This window comes from Pseudorasbora parva, chromosome 19, assembly GCF_024679245.1.
Source record: "Pseudorasbora parva isolate DD20220531a chromosome 19, ASM2467924v1, whole genome shotgun sequence".
In the NCBI taxonomy this organism is placed as follows: domain Eukaryota; kingdom Metazoa; phylum Chordata; class Actinopteri; order Cypriniformes; family Gobionidae; genus Pseudorasbora; species Pseudorasbora parva.
In genome coordinates this window covers 20,439,568-20,465,899 of record NC_090190.1, presented here as the reverse complement: position 1 = coordinate 20,465,899, position 26,332 = coordinate 20,439,568, and the positions used below count along the sequence as shown (strand labels likewise).

At 39.3% G+C, this 26,332-nt stretch overlaps 2 protein-coding genes across 2 annotated transcripts; both read right to left on the bottom strand.

The window, feature by feature from the left end:
• Window positions 1–1,528: 1,528 nt before the first annotated feature.
• On the bottom strand, window positions 1,529–8,007 carry tmem200b (transmembrane protein 200B). Its single transcript, XM_067425396.1, has 2 exons — window positions 7,580–8,007; window positions 1,529–3,929 (listed from the first exon to the last, which is right to left on the bottom strand). The coding sequence occupies exon 2, from the start codon at window positions 3,891–3,893 to the stop codon at window positions 2,688–2,690; it is 1,206 nt and encodes a 401-aa protein (XP_067281497.1). The 5' UTR covers window positions 3,894–3,929; window positions 7,580–8,007; the 3' UTR covers window positions 1,529–2,687.
• A 1,695-nt stretch (window positions 8,008–9,702) lies between these two features.
• srsf4 (serine and arginine rich splicing factor 4) lies at window positions 9,703–17,335 on the bottom strand. The gene is made up of 6 exons (XM_067425543.1): window positions 17,169–17,335; window positions 16,122–16,264; window positions 14,380–14,492; window positions 13,091–13,299; window positions 11,024–11,089; window positions 9,703–10,873 (listed from the first exon to the last, which is right to left on the bottom strand). The coding sequence occupies exons 1-6, from the start codon at window positions 17,273–17,275 to the stop codon at window positions 10,402–10,404; spliced, it is 1,110 nt and encodes a 369-aa protein (XP_067281644.1). The 5' UTR covers window positions 17,276–17,335; the 3' UTR covers window positions 9,703–10,401.
• Between the last annotated feature and the right edge of the window lie 8,997 nt (window positions 17,336–26,332).

The following is a 26,332-nucleotide window of genomic DNA, read 5'->3' as shown; positions in this document are numbered from 1 at the left end:
TATGCTGCTTGACTATGCTCGTGTGTCATGTTCGCTTGTTAGTCCATTTGCGATCGTATTGTGTCTCACTTCAGCGATGATAAAGACCCGTTCATTTCCACACCATATGGAGCATCTAAATCTCCTCACTGTGTGCTTCAAGCATCAGGAGGACCACAGCACTGCACATTTTGGATGGCTTCCTTACATGACACACTGAATGCAGGTCTCAGACACTTAGCAAAATAACTTATCAATGTCCCCAACCTCACAACTGTGCAGTTCTGCAGGACCAGAATGCTCTGATAAAGACTTGAGTTTGACTCTTGTTATTACCTCTTCCATTGTCCTTAAACAATACAAGTGGCAAGAAGAAATAAACCTAGATTTGCATTTCCTGATGAAAAAGGCAGCTTAATAAAAAGGCACATGACAGTTAGAAAGAATGCTCACAATTTAACAGATTTTGAACATGTTTGCAAAGAAAAGTAGGAAATTATTCCCAAATCAAGATGTGCCAAGCTGATAGTGATGGAATACATTTAAAGGGTGCAACTAAGTATTAGTTCAGGGGCATGTGTACACATTTTATATCCACTGTAAAATAAATAGGGAGAGAGATTGATAGTAATATGACATTTTTGTAAAGCAACAAAAAGACCAATCGTAATCTGAGTAGTTCAAACTGAATTGATTCCTTAATCTTGGGTAGAAGAAAAATAGATTGTCAGAGTAATATAAGAACAAGCACCTGGAAATATATATTCACACTTTAGACAACCTCTTTTACAACATCATCACTGAAACACTTTTAAGTCTGGTTGAGCGGTTAGAGTTGAAACATCAAAAAGGCATCGCTGACTTCTGCTTCTTTGCGATAGTATGCCTCTCTGCACATTTAAACATCCAGAATTGCTGTTCAAAATCAGGTCTAGTCCGATGTTTCGCTTTTTTTTCTGAGAAAGAAATGCCACCTTTCCTTTATTTATGAATTCATATAGAACTATAGAATTAGTTTTATTAGGTTTGTCAGTTAGAGTTTAATTAAAATAGTCAAGTTTAAGCGAATACTTTTGTGTGTTGTTTTGTTGTTTTGTTCTCTGTGAAAACAACACAACTCCTACTCCTTTATTGACTCATTGATCAGTATGCAAGAAAAATCACCAAGTATGCAAACAGATGCAAGAAAGAAGACCACAATGCAGTAAGCAAATATTACAACAACATTGTTCATTAGATTTTAAATGGCATTTTTTTTTTTTTTTAAGTCTAATCTCTACTGGTACCTTCATGAGCTCTCAGTTCTTTTTTGTTCTTTCTTTTCTTTTTTTGTGAGACAATATCTAAGGTAATAAAAAAAAGCCATAAGAATGATAATTTTATACTAAAAAAAAAATAAAAAAAAATCATGTTGTCCGTTGATGGAGAAAAACATTTTGGCCTGCATAATTGTAGTAATACCAAAAGCAAAGGCACAACAAACCACAACTTGATCCCCTGATGCTACATTGAAAAATCACAGACAGCAAACAAACACTTGCATTCAAAGTGGTTTTGTTTTGCCTTTTATTTGCAACACAGGCATGGAATTCATTTCAAAGGTGGTGTAAAGTATCTGATCATTAATTGGTCAGTCAGACTGTGGATATTGCTCAGTCTACATTGAGAACACACAGCAATTAACACAGCGTACCAAAACAGACTACACAGACAAAACAGAGACAGGTGGCAGCCTTGTTTTTTGTAAACAAGTTACACATTCTCACTGCAAAGAGGAGGGGCTCTGTCTAGCTCCACCTATTAAAGGGAAAGCAATTATGTACCCGCATGAGTGCATGCAAAAATACTGATCACCTTGGTTAATGAAGCCAAGAGGGCGCTGCACCCTCATTATGAATGCTTCTGTTGCCGCCAGGCAGAGATGAAAGAAAAGTGAGATACGAGGAGAATAGACAATCTGGGAAACCATAGACAAAGATTTACAGACATTACAATTGAGGTTACGTTAACATGTAACCATTTAAAATAATTCTAATGGACAATTCAATATAATCACGCTGTTTGGATGAATCAATTTTTTGGTCAAAGAACCAGCATTCTCCATTGTTGTCTCTGATCTCTATCAAATCTGCAGCCATTTCTTTTGGCTGACCTGAATTCGGAAGTCAGAAATGTGTTTACTTTGAATATAGTCACTGCTGAGGTCTTAGTTTATTCTAGCTTGTAGATTAAGAAACACTGCTTACTGTGTCCTAGTAACAAGTAGCTTTAGCAATAATAACAAACTGATCCCACCAATTGGCCTTTTACACATAAGGTGTGGGATCCATCCACTCATCTGACATCACAAACGATTTAGCACATTCTCTTGACTGCAAAATACCTCCTTCCCTAGTTTCCTTTAGGACGTATGCTGTATTTCCATACTGTCAAGGGCAGCAGGGACCATGTTGCAGGTGTTAATGTTCTTTCAAGTGACATTTCCGTACTCTGCAAATCTCCAAACAAACTAGTTACAAAAATTAGTCAAGTGAGATAAAAGGCCAGGTCTTGGAAATTAGCAAATCAGTTGGCCTCAAGGGATTCCAGAAACTGTGCAAACAATATCCACTGGAAACTGCCAATTTGAGTTATTCCAAGTGTAAGTGAGACTCCTCCTAACGACCATGGGAACTGCCAATCCATTAATGTAATGATTAAACCTCAGCTCACTGGAAGGGACCTGAGCCATAGCTTTTGTTAATCTGTAAGCATTGCTGCTCAAGCTTGTCCAGTAACTTGTCCACAGAGTCCTCTTTATTCTCCAGTTTGAGATACCTCCTGGCGCTTCCGAGGTCTAGCCGAGGCCAGCTGCGGTGCCTCTGCTCTTCCACAGGTATGAGGTCATGGGTTGTAACGCCAACTCCAACCATGTTCACACACACCTCTGAGCTGGACTGTCTTGGAAGTAGTCTATTGTGACCCATAGAAGACACAGACTTGTCCTCTGGGTGAACCAAATCCCTGGGCATTATATGTGGTTTAGTCCTGTGACTCATGCTGTAAGAGCGTCTGGGTGGGATGGAGAAGATCTCAAAGTCCTCCCCACCTAGTGTGGACATAGAGGACGCAGCCATACAGTTGCTTAGTCCAAAATTACTTTCTTGCCGCAGATCCGGTGCAGAGTTGGACCCCTGTTCCTCCGTGCAAAACACCTCGTTACTGTTGTTGCAAGAGTTGGAGGAGTGAATAGAGGAGGAAGATGAAGAGTCCTGATGATGAAGCACCTCAGTGTGCACTGTGTCTTGCTGCTGAGTGCTGTCCTCCTCATCCATGCTCTTCACTTGGAGTAGAGGCTCTGAACTGGACATCTCATGCAGGCACAGGATGTTCAGGTGGGTTGCAGGTAAACTGCTGACCCATTGGTAGTGCCTGGCAAGAGAGTTCACCTGCAAGAGGTCAGCTGATGGCATTGCTGCAGAAACAGAGCAAATGACGCTACGCATCTGAGCCAGAAGCATTTGAGTTTCCCTGTCCCGATTCTCATAGAGTACCGCATTGGCACAAATAAGTATAAAAAGTCCCACTCCCATTATGACAGGTCCTAGAAGTTTCATCCTTTCATTATGAACTAGACTTGCTGCAGAGAACCCTCCTCTGGAACCTAATCCCTTTCCTGATGCGCTTCCAGAGGATCCTTCCTCTACAGTGTCCAATGATGATCGATGAGCCCTGTATGGCCAGTAGCCCGCCACGGCGAGGGCAGTGCCAACGACAACCACCACCACCCCAAGCACAAGAAAGGCACCAGGCATGGAACGGATACGCAGCTTTCCCTGGATTACACATTCTTTCTTTCTTCTGGAGTGAAGACTGAAACGTGGCAGGCGTTGACGGGAAGGTGTGCCTGATGTCTGGGACTTCTGACTCCTCATGGCATAAACTGGTCTATAATGATCCCTTATGGGAATCTGGAAAGGTGAGGAGGAAATGGGATATCAAGGTTGAGGTCAAGTGATGACATGCATTCAGTAATTTATTCAAATCAATATTTTGTTTTCATTCAGACCCCTAAACCAATATACAGCTTGGATCATCTATATGCTAGAGCTATTATAATCCCTTGTTTAAACTCTATGATTGAAACATTAATGCTAATGCTCCTGGGATCTTTTTTTTTTTCTCTTTTAGTCCTACTCAGATTGTTCGTTATAACGGCTTCTATTAATATTTAATCCATTGGCGATTGTCTTGTTTTAAATAATTTAAGAAAATGTGCAGGGATTTCTGCACATTCCTTCACAACCTTCAAAAAGCACTTAATACATAATAATGAATTGCAGGAATGTTCCAGGTTAAATACAAGTCAAGCCATTGACTCACTGGACTGTGTAAACAAATGAATTAATTGTTAATTTACCCCATGGACTTTAATTGTAATTTTATAACTGTTGCATTTTTTTACAGGATGAATCCAAACTGATTTAAAAAGAAAAAAGACTGTCCATGTCTGAAATAGTGCGTCTTGTCCTTTGATGAGAAATTCAAAGAAAAATGGCACAAACAAAGAATGGAATGGAATTCTTCTCGGTCAGTAGATGATCAAATGATTTTGAAGGAGGTGGATTTATACAACCCATCTTCTTGTGTTATATAATGAATTGGAATTTATATTTTACTTAAACCAGTGTATTTATTCTGGTATTTATGCTACAGGCAATGTCTTTATTTGGTATTTGAGGGTCTGACCAATGTCAGGAATGCAGCAGTATTTACTATTTAGCCAGGCTTCTAAATATATGCTTTTTTGTAATTAATTAATTTGCTCATACAACCTGATTAATCATAAGTCATATTTTGTAGAAAGAGAGCTGTCAGTTTGAACTTTATTCTTATTCATTTTAGTCTGCTCTTCTGATGATAGCTGTGTGAGAAATGTAAAGACAACTGTGTCTAAACTCACTAAAGTAAATAACACACTACATTTGTCCTCAGGGGTGTCCAATCCTGCTCCTGGTGGGGCACTGTCCTGCAGATTTTAGCTCCAGCTCCAATAAAACACAGCTGAACCAGCTAATCAAAGTCTTATAAGGCATAATAGAAATTTCCAGCAGGTGTGTTGAGGCAAGCTGAAGCTAAACTCTGCAGGAGAGCTGCCCTCCAGGACCAAGTCTGGACCCCCCTGCTCTTACACATATGCATACTTAGCTTGTGTAACTCTTTCTAGAATTTATAGCACCACTGGTGCATATATGTTAAACAACGACAGTGAATCCTTTGTTCGTATCTGTGCCCTGTATGGATATAGTTTTTTATATTCTGTTCCATTGAAGTCCTGACAAAACTCAGCATTGAAGGGGAAATATATCACCTATCTATCTAATGGTGCTTGCAAGGGTTTTTTATTATTATGATATGCATGTGATCATGCCACAGGAATAGTCTCCAGGAGAGTTCCACATTTTCCCAGATAAGAGTCTTTGCGGAATTTATGACTCACTTACCAAAATGTGTTATATATATTGAAAAAAAGTGTGTCAAATATAATGTCTTTACATCAGTTAATATGCTTAAAGAACAGAATACCATGTTAGGATGCTGCTAGAATTATCTGTTAACTTATCTGAACCTGTAAATAGTAGTTTTTCCTATATTTCCTTTGAGGATGTATCCTCTCACTCATTTCTACGTCCTTTGGAAGTGTGGATAAATTTGTCTTCAATAAACTGTCAAATGACAACATCTTTGACTCCTGGTCTTCACTGAGCATATTGGTCTCATTATAGGGTCTAACTGTAATTCCCCTACAATAAAATGAAACATAATGAAACATGGCAGCATGAGATCTTCAGAGCTGTGTACAGTACAGTAAAACAAATCTGATTCCTCTGGATGGGGCACCACAAACAAACCATATCTATTTAAATCTATTTAAATAAATGTTATATACTCTAAATACAACCATACTTACAAGTAAAGTGTCTGATGCTGTGATTTATTGCAGCAAGAGTATTCTCTATCCCTCAAACTTTTTGTAAACTGTTGCAATAGTTTTGAGGCATGACATATTTCTACACTGACAGATAAACTACCCAGCTGGACTCCCAAAGGGAGCTCCAGATGATTTCCAACCCGGTTAGCTGTTTTTAGGTCATATAAGACAGCATTTATTTATGTTGTTGATTTTAACTTGAAGAAGAAACAGGTGTTTGGAGAAGCTTTCTGTTGGTTGTACAGGCACTGACCAAGGCAAAAATAAATTGAACTAAATCTCCAAAGTCCATGCTTCTTTTGGTCTATCAAAAATCCATAAATGAGAAATTATATGTGGCAAATTTACTCTGGAATAACAAATGCTCCATTGGCAGAGGTTTCTTAACAATTCTGGAAATGTAATTTACAATTCTATCCTCTCCCTTGGTTTGTTTAAACTCATGGGAAATGCTTTGGATGTTCTGCTAGAGTACTCATCAAATAGAACTTGTAAGCAAGATATTGTTAATATTTAAAGATATAATGTAATATGGTTAAATGTAAACAATGAGGATAGGGTCAAAATTGTTTATAACAACAACAACAACAACAACAACAACAATAATAATAATAATAATAATAGTCATTTAGTTTTGGCACTCACTTCCTTTTGAAATCAATGCTAATCAATTATAAACGATAAACATATACCTTTACAACTATGCAAATGTCACACGTTGTAAGTTAAATGAGATCCATATAGAAAAACAATGTATAGTGCCATGCATCTTGGGGCATGTTTGGATTGATTCATCAAAAGACTGAACTGATGAATTCCAGACCTCTTTTTCCATTACAAATTTCAGCTTTACTTTTAATGGCTGTTCACTCTGGTTTCCAAATGGGTGAAATTAATTATACAAGAGTATAACATATAAACAGCAGATGTAGATCAATCGTTGAATCCGAATTGTGTTGAATGTTTCAAATTATCGTTTGATTATTTGTACAGTCAATTATTTATGCACCCAAGACATCCCTTTGTAGTTGAACTTGACTGTCGCTTACATTTATGTCAGAACACATCATAGCATAGCTGGATGTACAGTCTCTAAATGGACTCGTAAAGCCTCTGCTGTATTTACCACTTTACACATCACATAATACGGCCAATTCACGATCATTTCTGACAGCAGTAAGCCTCATTAAAACTTTTTTCTTAATATAGCCTAGGAGTCATTCGCCATTTATGTGTGCATGTTAAATATAATGCACCACATACATTTTTTCAATAAACGCACCAGAAATGCTACATTATTTAGTTGTAATTCATTAGCATTTCACACACATTTCAATAAGCTTCTCAAAGATTGTACAGCTTGTGCTAATATAACCTTTTTTTTTCTTCTTAATATTTGGCTCAATTTCAGATTCATTCATTCTAATAAATATATGCTTTTTCTCTGTATATCACATGAAATTAAACAGCCCTACGTGTTGAAGGCACCATTTCTCGATTTAACATTAGACTTCATTAATAACATTTGAAATCTATCGACCTCTAATAAGGTCAAGGCAGTTGCTGTATTAATATTGGCGCTTTGAACAATGTATCAAACGCGCCTCAGGAGATAATGCGTTTACTTGCCTTTGTTACAGTGTATCGCGTCCGCGTTCCATCGTTCTACCGCGCTGGACACGCGTGTTCGTGATGTTTTTCATCCACTGCGAAGTTTCGCGGTTCTCCATCAATAATCCAGACGCGTGCGAAGTGCCGCGCGTCTCCCATGACAGCTCTTCCTCTCCAGAAGAGGACAGTGAATGGTTAAAAAAAATGACTTTCTAAAGACAGATAAGGTAAATATCGCTCCATCATCAGTAGCCACCGTCTGTTCCTTCTCCAATGTCCACATTCCGTGTTTTCCCCTCAGTAAAGTGTAGAGGAGAGCGCCTCCTTCGTCGTTTTTTTTTTTAAAGACTCAATAGAGTGAGTGACCAGACTTCAGTTCGCTGTCCATATAATCAGACAGGGGACAAAATACACATTCAACAGGCTATATTGCTCCCCTTAGGGTTTTGAGAAATAAAGCCCCAATATATGTTGGTGGGTGTTTATAAATATGTTTGTTGTGTAATATTAAAGCAAAATAATACGAAATGCCTGTAAACGCATGTACACAGTTGGAAGTATAGTAAAGAAATTCCATTCCAGACACCGGACATACGCTTTTTCTGTTATCTGAATGTTGGCGACATCTTGTGGAATTATTTTTACATGAAGAGGCGAGAAAATAATTGTCCGCGAATGACCTTCATAATAATAATAATAATAATAATAATAATAATAATAATAATAATAATAATAATAATAATAATAAATCTTATTTATAAAGCCCTTTTCGTTCACAAACAAAGGAAAGGGGGAAAATAACACACATGAATAAAAAAGTAAAAACAATCAACACAAAAAGGTTTCTTCAGTTCTGCTTTTAACTAGTCCAGGCTATGTACTGTTCTCAGCTCACTGGGGAGGTGGTTCCAAAGCCGCAGTGCAGCCGAGCAAAAAAGCTCCCCCATGGTACGAAGCCTGGTGGTGGGGAAGTAGGTGGCCTTATGATCTGAGGGTGTAGGTGGAGGATTACCAAGTGATGAGTTCTTGAAGATATGGTGGTGCATGTCCGGTGATGCAGGAGGAATTTGCAGTTGATCTAGGATGAAACAGGGAGCCAGTGCAGTGCAAGTGCAGGTAAAATTAACCACATAATGGGAGTTATGTGATCATATATTATGGACTGTAAGGACTCTGGCAGCGCTGTTGTGGGTTGTTCTGTATTGATGCTTTTGGATATTCCTGCCAAAAATCCCACTTAAGAGTCCGTTGCAGTAGACCAGCCTGGTGGACATAAAGGCATGAACAAGTTTCTATGCATCTGGAAGGGTTAGAAGGGGACGAAGTTTGGAGATGTTTCGAAGTTGGTGGAAGGAGGTTTTACAAATGTGTATAATGTGGTCATTGAAAGTCAGCTGTGGGTCAAACCGAACCATAGGTTTGTGACTGAGGAGGAGAAAGTGAAGACCTGGCAGTCAAAGATGAGCTGGGATAAGGGAGGGGAATGGATCTGATGAGCGGTGCCAACAAATAGTGCCTCAGTTTTACTGGAGTTCAACTGGAGAAAGTTACTTCCCATCCATGCAGTTATCTTGTCAAGACAAGTGGTGAGTCGTGAGAGCTGTGGAGGGGCTTGGGGCAGTTTTGATATAAAGTTGTGTGTCATCAGCATAATGAAAAGATACTCCATGTCTGCTGATGACAGGACCGAGGGGAAGCATGTAGAGAATGAATATGATTGGGCTGAGAAGACCGCTGCATAACACCACATGTAACGGAGCAGCCTGGACTCACATTCTCCCAATATAACACCCATACATAATAGATTAGGATATATTCAATATAGATAAACTGTTTAGATTCTAATGTAGTTACTAATGGAATTAGTACACTCAGCAAAGAAAATGTTTCATCATTTACTCACCTTCCTGTCATTGCAAACCTGTTTAGCCTAGATTTCTTTCTTCACTATACAAATTGACCTTATTTATTTTCATTCGCACTTGCGCATTCACTTCAACAGTTTTGCTTTTTCATCGAATGAAAGTTCCACAAAGTTAAAAAGGTTTGAATTGATTTCCTTTAAACACTATTTATACTTTTGACCCAGTATTTGTTAAGCCTGCCAATAGCACTTGTAAATGAACCAAATGGACACAAAATATTGTGAGGCAGTTTTTTTTTATTATTTTGTATGGAGAAATTTGTTGTAAAAAGACCATAAACTCTGCCCCATCTTAACAACATTTATGGAACATGTCTAAAGTATACAATGCAAAGGTTTAGGACATCTTTTGTGGGCTCAATTTTATTCAGTCTTCGTGAATAAAATATATGCAAGCAGTTTTGAAATAAAAACACTACTAAAAATAAAGAATAAGGTTAACAATACCAGAAAATACTGAACTGTGAATAAGCAAGCATTTTCCCTAATACCTATCTTATCTATTTGTCAAAAAAAAAGAAGAAAAAAAAGAAAAGTGGTTTGCTTCAAATAATAGAAATGAAGGGCAGAACAACATTTAGACATCGACTGCAAAACATAATTTTCAGTCTATTTGTCATCTTATTTTCAAGAAATAACATCTAAAAACAAGATACAGTTTGCTTCTCAAAAAATGTAATGTATTCAGGCTTGTTTTCAGACAGTATACCTTGAATTAAGTTAATTTTCTAACCCCAACAGCAAATCATTTTCCCTCATTTAAAGCAAAAAAAATCTAACAATTTAGTGACAAAAAAAGTCAGTGGGGTATTTAAAAAAACATTAATTTAAGATATATTCTTGTTTTAAAGATTTTAAGTTAGACTAGAAAACAAGATGAAAAATACTGATTTGAGAATTTTTTTTTGAAGTGGACTTAGGAACGAGACCTTGAGTGGGATCGAGACCGAGAATACGATTTTGAGCGTGAATGTGAGCGAGATTTGGATCTGGATCTAGATTCTCTGCGCAGATCAGCATCTGGTGGCGTTTGTGATCTGGATCGAGAATGAGCTCTAGAACGCTGCACCCTTTCAGCCACTCTGCCATCATCACTGCCCTTGGTTGCCTCCTGAGATTTGGACCCAGACTCCCTGGAGAGCTCCCTGTTGTTGCCCGATTTAGACCGAGATTTAGACCGAGATCTGGACCGAGATCTGGACCGAGAATAGGAGCGATCTCTCTTGTTCTCCCGTTTGCTCTTTTTGCTCTGTGGGCTGCAGCTCATGCTATTATCCCTGGCACTTTCACCTCCCCTGCGAGCTCCATTACTGCTCTCCTCCATTCTACTGCTCCTGCCCTTCGCCTTTTTGCTGGTTGACCTGCTGCGTGATCGTGAGCCAGAGGGTCTGGAAAGAAGGGGGAACGGTTATAAAAAATAAAAATCCATTAACAAGACTAATAGGCACACAGAACTTTTGTTTTAGCAATTACTACCCTCTGGTGGACTCGAACTTTGATCATTCTATTACAACCACAATTCACTTTTATTTGCCTACCTTGAGCGGCTACTGGTTCGACTGTGGCTTCGGCTCCTGCGAGACCTCCTGCTCCTTGAGCGAGACCTGAAGAATGAGTACAAGAAGCAAGAAACGTTACACATGTTCTCTGTGAAACTCTAAAGTAGATTTTATTACAAGCAGTTTGTTTAGCTTATCTTTTTGACACCAAGTAACATGACATTTGTGCAAATTAGGGATGCTCATATTGACCATTTAACCATTAACCGATAGTAAGAATTTTGACCGATTAACACTATCAGTTAAACAGTTTAAAGGTGTTTTTTTTGTTTTTTTTTACTCACGGGGCACTTCGACACTTGAAACGAACCACACATGCCGACACAGACTTTACAGAATGAAGCAATGGGAAAGAAGCATACTGTGTGGGACCATTTCGACAGAAAGGATAACGAAGTTACATGCAAAATAAGCTATACGGTTATACAATACAGAACAGTAGTACAAACTCCTGACTGGTGGAGGAAAGCAAATGAACGTCGCTTTCCGATGCTAGCCGCTCTAGCGAGGCGTCTCTATTCCCCGGGCATCAGTGCCATCTGAAGCCTTGTTTAATGCTTTTCCTAGTGTGGTTTTGTCCGACAGCTTAACACAAATTTCGGCCCGAGTCCGACTGGAACTATTAAAATAGTTCAGTTTTGTTTTTAATGTCAAACTAGTTATATTTTGTTTCGTTTATTTGTTAAGTTAATTTAGAAAATTGTTTAGAGCAACTTTTTGTGTGTTAAATTAAAGTTTACATTTTATTAAGTGACGACCAAGCGACCAGCCGCCGAACAGTTGACCACGTTTAATCAACTTAGCCTCTCAAATCAGCCTCTCGACTTGTCTTGCCTATAATATAATCCATAGATATAACACTTTAAGCATCACAATGTTAGTTAATTTAGCCTAGGCTACTAATCTAGGCCTACTATAATATTCCTCCACAGTAAAAGGCATTTTTGACGAGCTGAGGAAGGCTGATGGCCTGCAGCTCGCAACGCCACTCCCAAAAGAAACGAGCTAAACAATCTAAATAAATAATAAAAAAGAACATGCAGTTTGTCTTATCTACCTTACACCTCTGCAAAATGAATAGCCTATAAATCAGATCTTCAATTCCCGCATATAGCCTGTATTTAACAGAGTTCACAGCAACAAAAGCAAAAGATTCAAGATGCATTTTATTCAGCAGCTCATTTCAAATTCAAAGACCGCAATATGAAGAAGAGCGACATAAGCACTGGTAAGATCATTTTAAAAAAATTATCGAAGATCATTGTGTTTTTGAGCATCTGAGACTTATTTTAAGTTTCATTTACGGCCATTTGCGTTGGCTTGCTTTACTCATTTGTGGCGATGCGGGTGTTGCAGTAGAACCATCATATCTATCTGACTACAACATAACGCTCTCTCACGCGTTTATTTTTTAACCATTTGCCAGGAGTTAAATTTTTCACTATCAGATAGATACCTGGTCAGAGAAAACGAATGAAGGAACCAGTTGTAAAAAGGCCATAACTAGCAGCTGCTGAAGAAACGCACGCTGCTGCTGGACTCTGCGAGTCATGTCTTGACAGTCACGTAAGCTATTATGGTCTCATGCACCAGTGCAGCACATTGTTTCTTTTAATTAATAAAATAAATATAAAACGAAGGAGAAGCCTAAAAAAGGTCCGAAGCCTGGCCCATGTTTAGGTATGATGTGAAAATTGGCCTGAAGCCCGGCCTATAGTGAAAAAGTCAGCCGGGGCATAAATGCAGGGCTCTAGTGTGAATCTAGGTTCTGTTGTTGAGCTGTTCTGTATTATGCTGTTTGCACAATAAAATAAACACGTGAAAAGAGTATTTTTAACGGGTCACAGACACTCATCAATTGTATTTTTATGTAATGCCAATTCAATATTATAATCTTACCAGTTAACGGTTAATAATCGATTAATGATAATCGGTCGGGAAAATTAACCGAAATGAGCATCCCTAGTGGAAATGCAAAACTTTATTATCAGTTATACGTCCCCCACATTTACAATAATTCAATTATTAAAAAAGATTTGTTTGCACCTGGAGGCACTGCGAGAATATGAGCGTCTGCGTCTGGCACCAGGTCGGTCCTCGATGAGACGAATTTTCCTTCCATTGACCTCAGTGCCGTCAAGTTTCTCAAGGGCTCTTTTCATGTCTGAGTACTGCCTGAACTCTATGACCCCCTCGTTCTTGCGGCCCTTATTAGTGTCTGCATAAGTTACCTCACCAGCCTGACGCATGTAATCCTGAAATGAATAAATGACACATTAGTGACTCAAGACAAAATAGTTGATCACGTTTACAGAACATTCTAAATTTCCAAAAGGCATAAAGTCAGAATGAAATGGAAGCTACGATTGTTCTTTCTTCCTTATTACATTTATAATTCAGCAAATGCGTTTATCCAAATCAACTTACAAAAGAGGAACAAAGCATTCAATCAATGTAGTACACAATGCCAAGATTATTACACAATTAGATTTCGTTAAAAGCAGCTAGAGAAAAGAATAAATGTGAGCGTGTGTGTTTGTGTAAGTTCCTTGGTTTAAGTGTGTGTGTGTGTGTGTGTCTTGTGGAAGAGGTGTGTCTCCAACTGCTTCTTGAAAAATGTAATGTTCTCAGCAGTTATGGTGGAAGTTGGCAGATTGAAAAGAGAGGGTAAAAGTTTTGAAGAGTGACTTTTTGTTGTTGTGAGGGAACCACAAGGCCTGAGCTGTCTTTCCCTATTGCGAGGCGGCTTCTCAAACAAGATTAGTTAGTAGGACAGGACTTCAATCTAGAACTGATTGGAACGTTGCGGTATGATATTGCTGTGATCTCATGTGAGTGACAGGCTGCTGCTACTTTTACCAAACAAGAGATGTCTTTGCAGGAGTGAGGGGGAAGTTATTTTGACTTATAATAAATACTGTATTGTGATTTTGATTTCATAGTGATTTTTCAAAAACAAAAGTTTGATTCGGAGGGACAAAAAAGTCACTTGGCTACTGGCAGGATTATTGGATTTAAAATTGCTAAGATGTTTAAACTGTTTTAGCATTTTGCTATGTAGTTGCTAGGGTGCTAGAAAGTTACTTATTGTCCAAAGATGATAATGTAACAAAATAAATCACATTCTTATATCTCTGTGATATTGTTTAGGTCACTCTAATCATTTTTATTTTACATTATAATATTTTATTATAAAATCATAAGTCTGATCACTTTGAAAAGTAACAGCACACCTCTCCTCAACAAGTGGTCATCCATTTCTTTGAGTAAGGGGTTTGTTCAAATACCCAAACATTTCGGAATCGAACAGCCCTATACAACTAGTGTTTAATTACCTTCAGGTCCTGCCAGCTGCAGCGACTAGACAGATTTTCCACAATCAGCCTGTAATCAGTTCGCGTAGGTGGGCCGTACCTGTCCCCTCCTCCACGCCCATACCGATTATTACCTTCAAAATGACGAGAATAAGATGGATATAGTTCAGGATTGGTAAAAGCCTTTAAGGCTTTGTGGATTTCACACACAGAAACACAAAAAGATTACATTTATAATGTCTACAAAAATCTGTAAATTTCAAGAAAATAAGTTTAAGAAACTGGATTTACTTCTACTAGAATGTTATATATTACAAACTGAATTTTACCCTCTAACTTAAAGGGACATTTCACCAAAAAATGAATTTATCATTTATTCACCCATATGTCTGTGTAACACAAAAGATGATTTGTCTGTATAGATTTTTTTTTTTTTTTTAGATAGTGGGGTCTAAAACTGGACAATAAATAAACAAATAAATAAATAAATAAATAAGTGAATCATATTTCAAAATATCTTGTGTTCTGCAGAAAAAAAAAGCAAGTCATACAGCTTTGGAATGGCACATGGGTAAATAAATGACAATCATTATTAGGTGAACTATCACTTTAATAGATGGATTTATTCTTTAAGAACTGAAAAATATTCCACCAAATAACATACTTACGCTGTGCTTAAATTTAAAAGATTATTTAACAGGGGAAAAGGAAAATGTGAAAAGAAATAAAACCAAAAACATATTACAGGCACCTAAAAGAGCTCAACCCACATCTCCTAAACCCATTGGTATCCTCACCACCCGGCTTAATGGGAAAAGCGGTCCTCATTCACATTGGCTCGCTTTAATGGTCTGCCCAGGGGCCCAGTTTGGTCAAAGAGCCACACGCATGGGAAGGGGGACACCATGGCCAGCAAAAGGGGCAGGCGGTCAGACTCTTTTAATAAAACATTGAGGGTTAAATTTCTAGCTTTGACATTATTTTGAAATAAATAGTTTTCATTTTTAAAAATGAAAAGAAAAAAAAATCAATCAATTATATTGCAACAAAAGATATCTGCATACAGTGAAGCAGAAATTACAATATTTACATTTACTAAAAGTTTATCTGGATGATTCTTCATTTAGGGACACTTGAGAAACTTACTTGGCAGACCCTTCCCCCTCCTAAAAAGTACACTCTGTTATAATGCTTCAAGGACACCAACTGAAGAATCACCCTTCAATAGCATTATAAAGATTACCATCCAAAAATTTTGCTCCCTAGAAAGTTAAACAGTAACTGCATATGATGTTACAAAGGCAATTACCAAACATACTATTTTCAGGCTTCTCAAACTGAGACTGCGCACTCTCAAACATGCCATTCCATTCTGTTTTTAGATCAGAAGCGAGTCAATGAGAAGATGAAGAAAAAAACAAAAACAAATCAATGATGACATTAACATGCCTAGGGACAAGTGATTCACTGTTTTTAAACCATCAGTGTCTTACTCAACAGAATTGTGGAAACCATGTCAGAGCCGATCTCCTTTACCTGAAGACCTGCGGTGACATCACTGGAAATATAAATTTGGGAAACAACTAATTCTGGTATAATGTTTAATAATCATAACAGGCATGTTGAGTACCAAACTCTCCAGCTGAGAAGCCTGAAACAAATCAGTGTTTGCACAATACAAACTTCAAACAAGTAGAAGATCATATGAAACAGAAATAGTTTAAGGTACATATTCTAGAAGAACAGGAAAATTAATAACTTACTTCTTCCAGATCTGTTGCCTCCATCACGGCGCTGTCCTATGGTGTGCTCCACTATCACTCTCTTTCCACAAAGATCTTTTCCGTTCAAATCGTACACAGCGTCATCTGCATCACGGGGGTCATCAAACTCTACAAATCCATATCTAAAAGAGAAACATGGGATTAATGAGCTTTGAGGAAAAGTATGCATGTGAAATTTACTTAACACAACAAAATCTAGTCGTTTAATCAAGACTTTTCAGCTATTCCCATGGTTACTTTTGTTAGCCTATATAATATAATAAAGATTATAATAGACTATAATAGTCTTATTTAATGGATACCGTCATTAGATAGATTGATAAGCACAGTTTTATGTTATAATATTCTCTCTTGAAAAACTAAGTTTGGTCAGATATATAAAAAGCACCTATATATGCTTTTTTTTTCTTTAACAGTCAATTTAGTTAAATACATGAATTGTGATTTCCTACCATTTAAGTATTCATATATTTAAAGAAATCAAGCACATAAACCCAAAATATTACATATAGTCGCCATAAGAAACATAGCAGGTTTAAGGTTACAAAAAGTGAGAGCCCACTGAAAATGTAACGACGTAAGTTATATTCTCGTTTTTAATTAACATTTTAACATACCGCGGTAAAATAATGTTTTTTAAAAAAGTAAAATATACGCATTTTAATGGGAGCACCAGACCCCACTGTATCGATATCATAAAAATAAATATAAGTTACAGTTATTTTTTTAATGAATGGGACAAAAAATATAAAAATGAAGAACGAGGCTAGCCTGGAAACAATGGGGGTTAGCATTAGCATGCTATGCTAAAAGAGCGAAAATATTTAAAAACACTGATTAAAAGCCGATAATGTTTCCATATATATTTCTATGCGTAATTAATTAGTAATGCTTCTACTGAATTCCTAACATAATGCTCTTTTAGATCGTGTGGAGCAGAAGAACAAACAGTTTATCCTTCTTAATGACTCAATCGATGTTCCGGTTGCACATTTTATTTGACCGTATAAAGAGGATATTACTTACCCATTTTTCAGGTCCACTTCCAGTATCTTCCCATAACCTTTAAAAAACCGTTCTACATCTTTCTCTCTGGCGCGATAGCTCAATTTTCCTACGTAAACTCGAGACATTTTCCCCGGTGCAGTAGCTCGGCGTGCAAAACCAGCAACAGTATAAATGTGAGATTCAAAATAAGGGACACTCACTGGAATTTTCCAAAATAAAAGTCAAAAAGCCTGTAGTCAAAATAAGGGACCCTCATTGACGTTTTCCAAAATAAAAGCCCAAAAGTCAATTTTGTTGCATTTGTGCTAATTCCAACCATCAACAACTTTCCGCCATGTAAATGATCAAACACACTGTTACAACGCAGTAATACACTTTCTGGTTCTTTGAATGAATTGAACCAATTTGCTTTGTCAATTTGCAAAACTCAGCTAGGTCAAAACACTGCACACTGAGGACGTCTGCTGTTTATTTTAAATAAGTTGTGTGTTGATACTAAAAAAAAAAAAAAAAAAAGTTATGTTTACTTTTAGGCTAATAGGTATGGCAAGCCGTTTTAACATGTATTAATTCGCAGGATATATAGCCTATCCTTAATATCAACAAAGTTAATTCTTGATATCAGAAATTATATTTCGACTAGTAACAATGGCCATTTTTGATATCAGAAATGACATTTCCACTACTAAAAATGTTCATTCTTGATATCAACAATGACATCATCACTCGGACAAATCTAATTGTTGATATAATAATAATAATAATAATAATAATAATAATAATAATAGATTTTATTTATAATGCACTTTTCATTCCGAAGAATCTCAAAGTGCAACAGGGGGAATAACAACAAAAAATGAATAAAAAGTAAAAATATAGAATACTACAAACAATCAACCAACACAGAAAACAGAACAGAAACAGAGCTGATGGTGAACAGAAACAGAGCTGATGGTGAACAGAAAACAGCTGATGGTGAACAGAAAACAGCTGATGGTGGAAGTCTCTGTTAGCTCCGCAGCACACTGTGGTCCACTCCATGTTTCAGATTTCTCCCAGCGGCAGTGTCCCGATGACATCGCCGAGGCACGACAGCTGAAGACCAGATGATGGGTCTTCATGACGTTTCAAACGATGGGGATCGCCACAGCACCATGCAGGAGGCAGAACATTTTTCCGGGCACTTCTGTGGACACACCGGGGTCGGCGCAGAAGTCCAAGCCGCTCCACGGCCGCAATGCACGACGGAACAGCGGCGCAGCCGAGAAGCGGAACATCCCAACATCATGCCGGACGCCGATGACAATGGCCCGGATGACGCTAGCCCGGTCTAAACTTCAGCCACCATACAGCTTAAGCCCAAGGGAGACCACCAGTGAGCAGTCGCGGCGAGAAACAACAAATGTCCTCCAAACCAGAACCAACCGCAGCAATTCAAACATAAACATTAGAGAAGCGGTGGAAAACGGCGAAACGACGAACAATGTCCTCTCAGTGGCTTCCAGCAATCAACAACTGTCCCAATTGTAGCTCTGACTGTTAGACTAGTCACAAACATAAGGAAATAAAATAAAATCTAAATCTAATAGTACATTAAAATAGTACATCTAATAGTACATCTATATCAAGAATTAAATGGATGGATGGATGGACTAGTAAAAAATGTTATTCTTGATATCAACAATTAATACTATGGAAATGGCAATAGGCAAGCTGTTTTGACTTTTATTCAATCTCAGGATATGTATTTGTGATATCAACAATTCAATTTTCACTAGTTAAAATGTTAATTCTTGATATCAGGAATTAGATTTCCACTAGTAACAATAAAACATTTTGATATCAGAAATTACATTTCCACTAGTAACAATGTTAAATCTTGATATCAACAATTTATTTTTTACTAGTTAAAATGCAAATATTTGATATCAACAATTTAATTTCCACTAGTAACAACTCTAATTCTTGATATCAGTAAATTGTATTTTCACTGTGAAATGTCACCATAGGTGGCCATTCAAATTAAATTGTTGATATCAATAATTGATTTCTTACTAGTTTCTTACCAGAAATTCCAATTTCAGATATCAGAAATACAATCCTTACCAGTAAAAATGCGAATTTCTGTTATCAATAATTACATTGTTACTAGTGCAATTATTTATTCTTGATATCAACAATTGAATTACTAGTAACAATGTTTATTTTTGATATCAATAATTTGATTGTCACTAGTAACCATTTTAATTTCTGATATGATGAATGTGATTGTTACTAGTAAGAAAGCCATTTTAGATATATGAAATGATATTGATATCACAAATACATTTATTAATTATTGATATCAGAATTTGAATGGCCGCCTATGGTGACATTTCACTAGTGAAAATACAATTACTGATATCAAGAATTAAAGTTGTTACTAGTAGAAATTTAATTCTTGATTTCAAAAATTAGCATTTTAAATAGTAAAAAATAAATTGTTGATATCAAGAATTAACGTTGTTACTAGTGGAAATGTAATTTCTGATATCAAAAATTGCCATAGTTACTAGTGGATATACAATTTCGGATATCAAGAATTAACATTTTAACTAGTGAAAATCGAATTGTTGATTTCACAAATACATATCTGAGAATGAATAGAAGTCAAAACGGCTTAAACGGGTGGTTTATTGTGCAGGTGAAAAGATGGGACTTCATTTCTGCATCTGCTTTGAAAAACACAGTGGTGTGTAGCGTTCACTTTAGACCAGAAGATTATCATCCTGGTGATATTATGGAGTTCAACATTGTAATATTCATGTAAAGCATGATATTAAATGAATAAACACACACACACACAATCAGGGCCGTGCACAGACATTTTGAGGGGCAGTGGCCCAAACTAAAATAAAAGGGGCACTATAAGGGGGTTGAGAATCATCTTAATATAGAGAATGAATTATAAACCTTTTACAATACTGTAAATACAACTCGCTTTAATGCTAATTCAATGTATGTTGCTGTAATTATGCTTCCAAAAAGTTGATTCTGCGCTAATTTGATTTCTTTCTTTTTTTCTATTGGAGATTTAAGTAGCAAATGAGAATCATTAAAATTATTGAATATATTTTGAGACAAAGATATTTATGATTTTTGTAAATCATACACAACAGTTTTTTAATAACAGAATATGTAAAAGTTTGTTGACATGACATGGTTATGATTCAAATGGTAAATATCATATATTAAGTTGGGTGTCCACCTTAGAGATAATCATCATATTTATAATAAAAATATGATAATAATCATAGGCTATCATAATGCAAATATCTTTAGTTGTTACTACTGTAAAACTTTATTAAATTATTATGGGATCTCATCCATTCAGTGTTTTCAGATCATTTACTTAAAAATAGTTTCTGTATTTGAAAAATATTTTTATATTAACATTATTTTACTGAACAATAATACACTATTCTTTTCATCAAATCAAACAGAAAACTGTGCAAACTTTGCTAAAGAGATTTTTTTGTTGTTTGTTTTTTGCACAATTTTGACCTTAGACATGATTAAAAACACATTTTTCTTAGGGTGTGCATTTAGCTCTATTGTAGCCTGTTTTATATTTATATCCTTTATTACCTTTTTTTGAAAATTGTGTATCAATATGGTCTTTTTAAAACATTGCATGTTAAAGATACTAGTATTAACTCGCTGGCATGCTGGAGCTTTGAATCGCTGGCATGCTGGAGCTTTGAATCCATGTTTGCAATGTTGAATTAAAACAAACTACCAAACTACTAATTCCGCAGATCAACCACTGTCTGTAATGTGGATTGTAGTTTGTAACATACCTGTTAATGGGACAACATTTTTGAACTGCCGTCTCCACAGAGAGCGGACACAGCAACAGACTTTGAACGATGCTGCGGAGCGAGCGGGAAAACACGGAACGGATTAGCGAAATGAGTGGGTTTCTAGCGGAACAGGGCGCTTTTATGGGAATCTTCTGGGGGTGAGGGAGGGAAGAGGGCAAGAGGGGCACCTTAGCCGATGAGGGCAAAGGGGCAGTGGCTCTAGCCACCGGGCCACCCCCCTGTGCACGGCCCTGCACACAATGCTTCTACACCAGCAGTACATATCACTCTGTAGCCCAAGACTGGTTTCCCACTGAAGCTAAGCAGGGTTGAGCCTGGTCAGTACCTGGATGGGAGACTAAATGGGAAAACGCTTTGTTTACTGCTACAAGTGAAATGACCTGTGCTCTGAATGGAGTTGAGAGCACTTTTGGTACATATCCATGTCTTGGTTTGAGGACGACTTTAGAGTCGTTTGGCCCAAATTCCAGACAAGAGGCGCTCACTGAGAGCGCGTGCAGGTCACCCACTCACTTAACTGATGCGATCGCTAGCAGAAAGGCGGTCTTGAGTGGTAGGAGCTTTAAGCTCACCGAATGCAGAGGCTCGAATGTTGAGCACTAAATAGCATCCAGGGCCATGGACAGGTCCCATATAGGGACTGAAGGGGGGCGAGGTAGGTGCAGCCTTCTAGCCCCTTTAAGGAAGCGCACAATAAGATCGTTCCCCAGTGACAGTCCATTCACTTACATGTGGTGCGCTGCTATAGCAGCCACATAGACTTTGAGTGTGGAGGGGGAAAGACCCTCGTCCAGTAGCTCTTGTAAAAAAGTGAGCACTTCTGACACTTCACAATTATGTGGGGGTCAGGCTTCATGCTTTACACCAGTCCGAAAAGACCATTTGCCTGAATAGAGCCGCCTGGTCACGGGGGCTCTAGCTTCAGAAATAGTATTTAATACACTTTCAGAGAGGTTCTTATGTACCCGTTGATGGGCCGAATGTGAAGCGCCCATAGATCTGGACGGGGATGCCAGATCTGCCGTTTTGACTGCATGATGAGGTCTCTCCTCAGCAGGATTGGCCACGGGGCTGTGTCTAACATCTGGCAGTGAGAACCATGGTTGATTTCTTCAGAGCGGGGCTATTAAAAGCACAGCGCTTTATGTCTCCATGATCCTCTCTATGACCTGAGGTAACATTGAGATTGGGGGAAAAGCATAAAGGGGAAGGTTGGGCCATTTGTGGGCCAACGCATCGCTGTGTTTGGAGAAATATGTTAGGCATTGAGCATTGTCTTTTGACTTGCCAAACATGGCCCAAATTGTCTGAATCATTTGCGGGTGAAGAGACCACTCTGCTGGGGACACTTTGCCCCTGGACAGCATGTCCGGACCCAGATTCAGAATGCCTGGCACATGAGTCACTCTCAGCGAGCTCAGGTTGTGCTCTGCCCATATTAGGACTTTTTCCGCCATCGCATGCAGCCCGACGGATCTTAAGCGATTTATATAGGCTACCAATGACCTGCTGTCCGTTTGGATCAGGACGTGGTGGTGCTTTATGTACGGAAGGAAAGCTCTTACCGATAGCGTGACCGCTTTCATCTCTAGACAGTTTATGTAAAGCCTCTTTTCCGAGTCTGACCAGAGACCGGAGACTGGCCTGCTCTAGTGAAGGTCTCCCCAATCTGGGTTGGACGCATCTGTCGAGATAGCTTTACGCTTCGTAACAATACCCAAACTCATGCCCGTCTGATACCAGGCAGGGTTTTTCCAAGGGGCCAGAGCCAAAACACAGCTGTGGTCTAACTTGATTTGTAATCGGCCCGAGAGCCATGCGTTGGAACGCGGCAATTTAGCCAGCGTTGGAGAGGGCGCATGTGTAACAGACCTAGTCTGAGGACTGGCGCCGCCGAGGCCATGAGTCCCAACATCCTCTGAAAGTGTTTGAGAGGGGCGTATCCACCGGACCTGAGGGAAACCGCTCAGTTCTGAACAGAGTGCGTGCTGTGACGTCAGCCACGCGTTCATCTGTAGTAAGTCTAACACTGTTCCCAGAAACGACACGTTCTGTATGGAAGACAATGAGCTTTTTTCTACATTGATTTTGAGGCCCAAACATTTCAAATGGTTGAGAAGCCAAGATCTGTGGTTCAATAACTTTATATCTGACTGAGCTATTACAAGTCAGTCGTCTAGATAGTTGAAAATTCTCATTCCCCGAAGCCTCAGTGGGGTTAGTGCCGCTTCCGTGCACTTCGTAAACGTGCGGGGAGCCAGAGATAGACCAAAGAGTAGCACCCTGTATTGGTAAACTTTCCCCTGGAAGACGAATCTCAAAAATGGCCTGTGGTGGGGGGCTATTTGTATGTGGAAATAGGCATCCTCTAGATCTACAGTGAAGAACCAATCTCCCGGGCAAATGTGTGCGAGGATTTGTTTCATTTTCAACATTTTGAACGGGTGCTTGAACGCTACATTGCTGGGACCTCGACGTTGCGGCGGTCTGCTGCGGCTGGTAGAGCGGGAACGTCGTCCGGGCTTCTTGTGAGGCCGGGGAGCTGCCTTGGTGTGTTGGGCTGGTCCAGCTTTAACGTGACAGCTAGCAGTGGAGCTGGAACGCTTAGGCAGGAAAAGTCGCATTGGCTGTGAGGCCTTCTGAGCCTCGGTGAAGCGTTCTGCGAACCCTACCACAGAGGGGCCAAATAATCCTGAAGGCGACATGGGCACGTCTAGGAAAGCGGTTTTGTCCGAGTCTTTCATTTCGTTTAGGTTGAGCCACAGATGGAACTACAGTACCGTCAAGTTGGCCATGCATCTGCCAATCGCCTGACCATTGGGCTTGGTCGTGCGCAGGGCCAGGTCGGTGGCGCCGCGCAGGTCCTTCAGGGCCTCGGTGTCAGGGACAGACTCATCCAGGGAATGGAGGAGTTTGGCCTGGAAGGCCTGAAGCACCGCCATAGAGTGTAGCGCTGAGGCAGCCTGGCCGGCGGAGGCGTATGCTCGACCGGCGAGGCTGGAAGTAGTGTGGCATGCCTTAGATGGGTGTACAGCTTTTGACTGCCATCCCCTGGTGGAGGGCGGGCAAAGGTGTGCAGCGACAGCTTCCTAGAGGGAGGAAGAGCGTGATATCCTTTTTCCTGAGCACCATAGACCACCGAGAGTGCGGGAGAAAAAGAGGATTTGGCGCGGGATGAAAATGGAGCCTACCGCGATTTGGGTAGTTCCTCGTGGACTTCCGGGAAGAAGGGAGCGCGTTTTTGAGTGGTTGGTTGGCTGTGGTTCTCGAAAAAACCACTCGTCCAGCCTGCTTCTCTTTGGCTCCTGGTGTTGAGACCAGTCAATACCGAGGTCGTCCAAGGCCTTAGCAAGCAGGCGTATAAATGGTAAATGGTAAATGGACTGCATTTATATAGCGCTTTTAATAGACCCTATGGCCATACAAAGCCCTTTACATTTTGCCTCACATTCACCCATTCATACACCAACGGCGATGTCAGCCATGTAAGGTGCCATCCAGCTTTTTGGGAGCAGCTGGGGGTTAGGTGTCTTGCTCATGGACACCTCGACACTTGGTCAGGTGGAACTGGGGATTGAACCACCAACCTTTGTAGACAACCTACATGAACCACTGAGCCACTGCCGCCCCGGCTGAGCCCGGTATAAGCTCAGCATCAACTGAGGTTTTGCTGTCAGTCCGCGTCAAAGTACCGTGCTCCGAGACGTTGTCCGACCAACCGGTTTCAGATGCAGCAAGTGAAAGGCTGTCATCCTTGAAACAACGTCTAGGCTCTTTTGTGAGTGTTTAGCAACGGCAAACACACGGATTGTTATAAAAGGATATATTTTATATATGTGTGGGTCCTAACACCCCAGTATAGTGATTGGGACAATCTATTCTAACAAGCACTGTTCTTGCATTGTGGGCTGGTATCAGAGATAACAACTTCAAGGATACCATGTCTTGTGAAATGAGCTTTCAGCTTATGGATGACAATGGTGGATTTTGTGTTAGGTAAGTTGTCTAGCTCCCAGAAATTAGAGAGGTAATCAACGGTGATCAGGTAGTTTCTGTTGTTTAAAGTGAATATATCTGTCCCCATCTTAAACCATGGGTTTCTGGTTAGTTTGTGAGACCACAGATTCTCCTTCTGCTGTTTCACATCTATAGACCTGCAGATGTCACATTTTTCAATGAATGTCCTTATCTGATCATTCATCCCCAGCCAATATCTTACCCTTCTTAGGCATGCCCAAATGTGAGGAATGAATGCGCTGAACAATGTCACCTCTGTGTGCATTGGGGCATTGGGGATTACACCTTACCCCCCCCCCCCCCCCCCCCCCCCCCCCCCCCCAAAAGACCAATTCCACTCTGGACACAGAGTAGTAGTGCAAAATGTCATTCGGGAAGTCTTTTTTGTTCATTACAATTTCCTGTCTTTACTTGTTTCATCTCTGATGGCCTGGAGTCTGTTTTCGGCTATTTGTATGTGCTGGACCATGTTTATGCTCTCAAACTCCATTTCTACGGAACCCTCTGATGCATGTTCAGGTAAGTATGAGCGGTTCAGTGTGTCAGCTAACAACATGTCCTTCCCTGGGATGTCCTTGACTTTGATGTCATATATTTTAAGTCTAAATATCTTTGCAGGCGTTTGGGGGTGTTGAGCAGGTTTTTTCTTACTATATTTTCCAGTGGCTCATGGTTGGAATGTACAGTTACTTTGTGCCCGTACGCATACTAATGGAATTGTTTAATATCAAAGACAATGGCCAAACATTCCTTCTCTATTTTGACATAGCCCCTTTCTGTCGATGTCCAGCCTCCATAAGGAACTGGCATCTCCTCTTGAAGTAAAGCGTCTGCCCAAGCCCAGTCTCTGATGTAGTGTCACTGGTACATCTCGGTTGTAATATTTGAGAATTGGTGCTTTGGTGATTGCATCTTTGAGCCCTTGCTCATGAACATCCAAACATTCCTACATACTGTCTTTATGGGTTAACTGCTTCAGTACTTCAGCCATCTGAAAAGTGATCACAGAATTTTGAGAGCTAGTTTACCAAGCCCAGGAACCTTTGAACACCCGTAACATCTATCGGGGCATGTCTCTGACTACTCGTACCTTTTCAGGGTCAAATTTGAGCCAGTCAGTGGTAATTAAATGTCCAATGTAGGGACCCTTGCGTTTTCTCATTTGAAACTTTTATGCGATCAGTTTGCTGTTCTTTTCTGTATATCTGTTCAGCGGTGCTCTCAGTCTGTCATTATGGACCTGGTTTGCTCGTTCTAATGTCTCACCCTCTCCTGTGATGAGGATGGCGTCAGTGATGATAC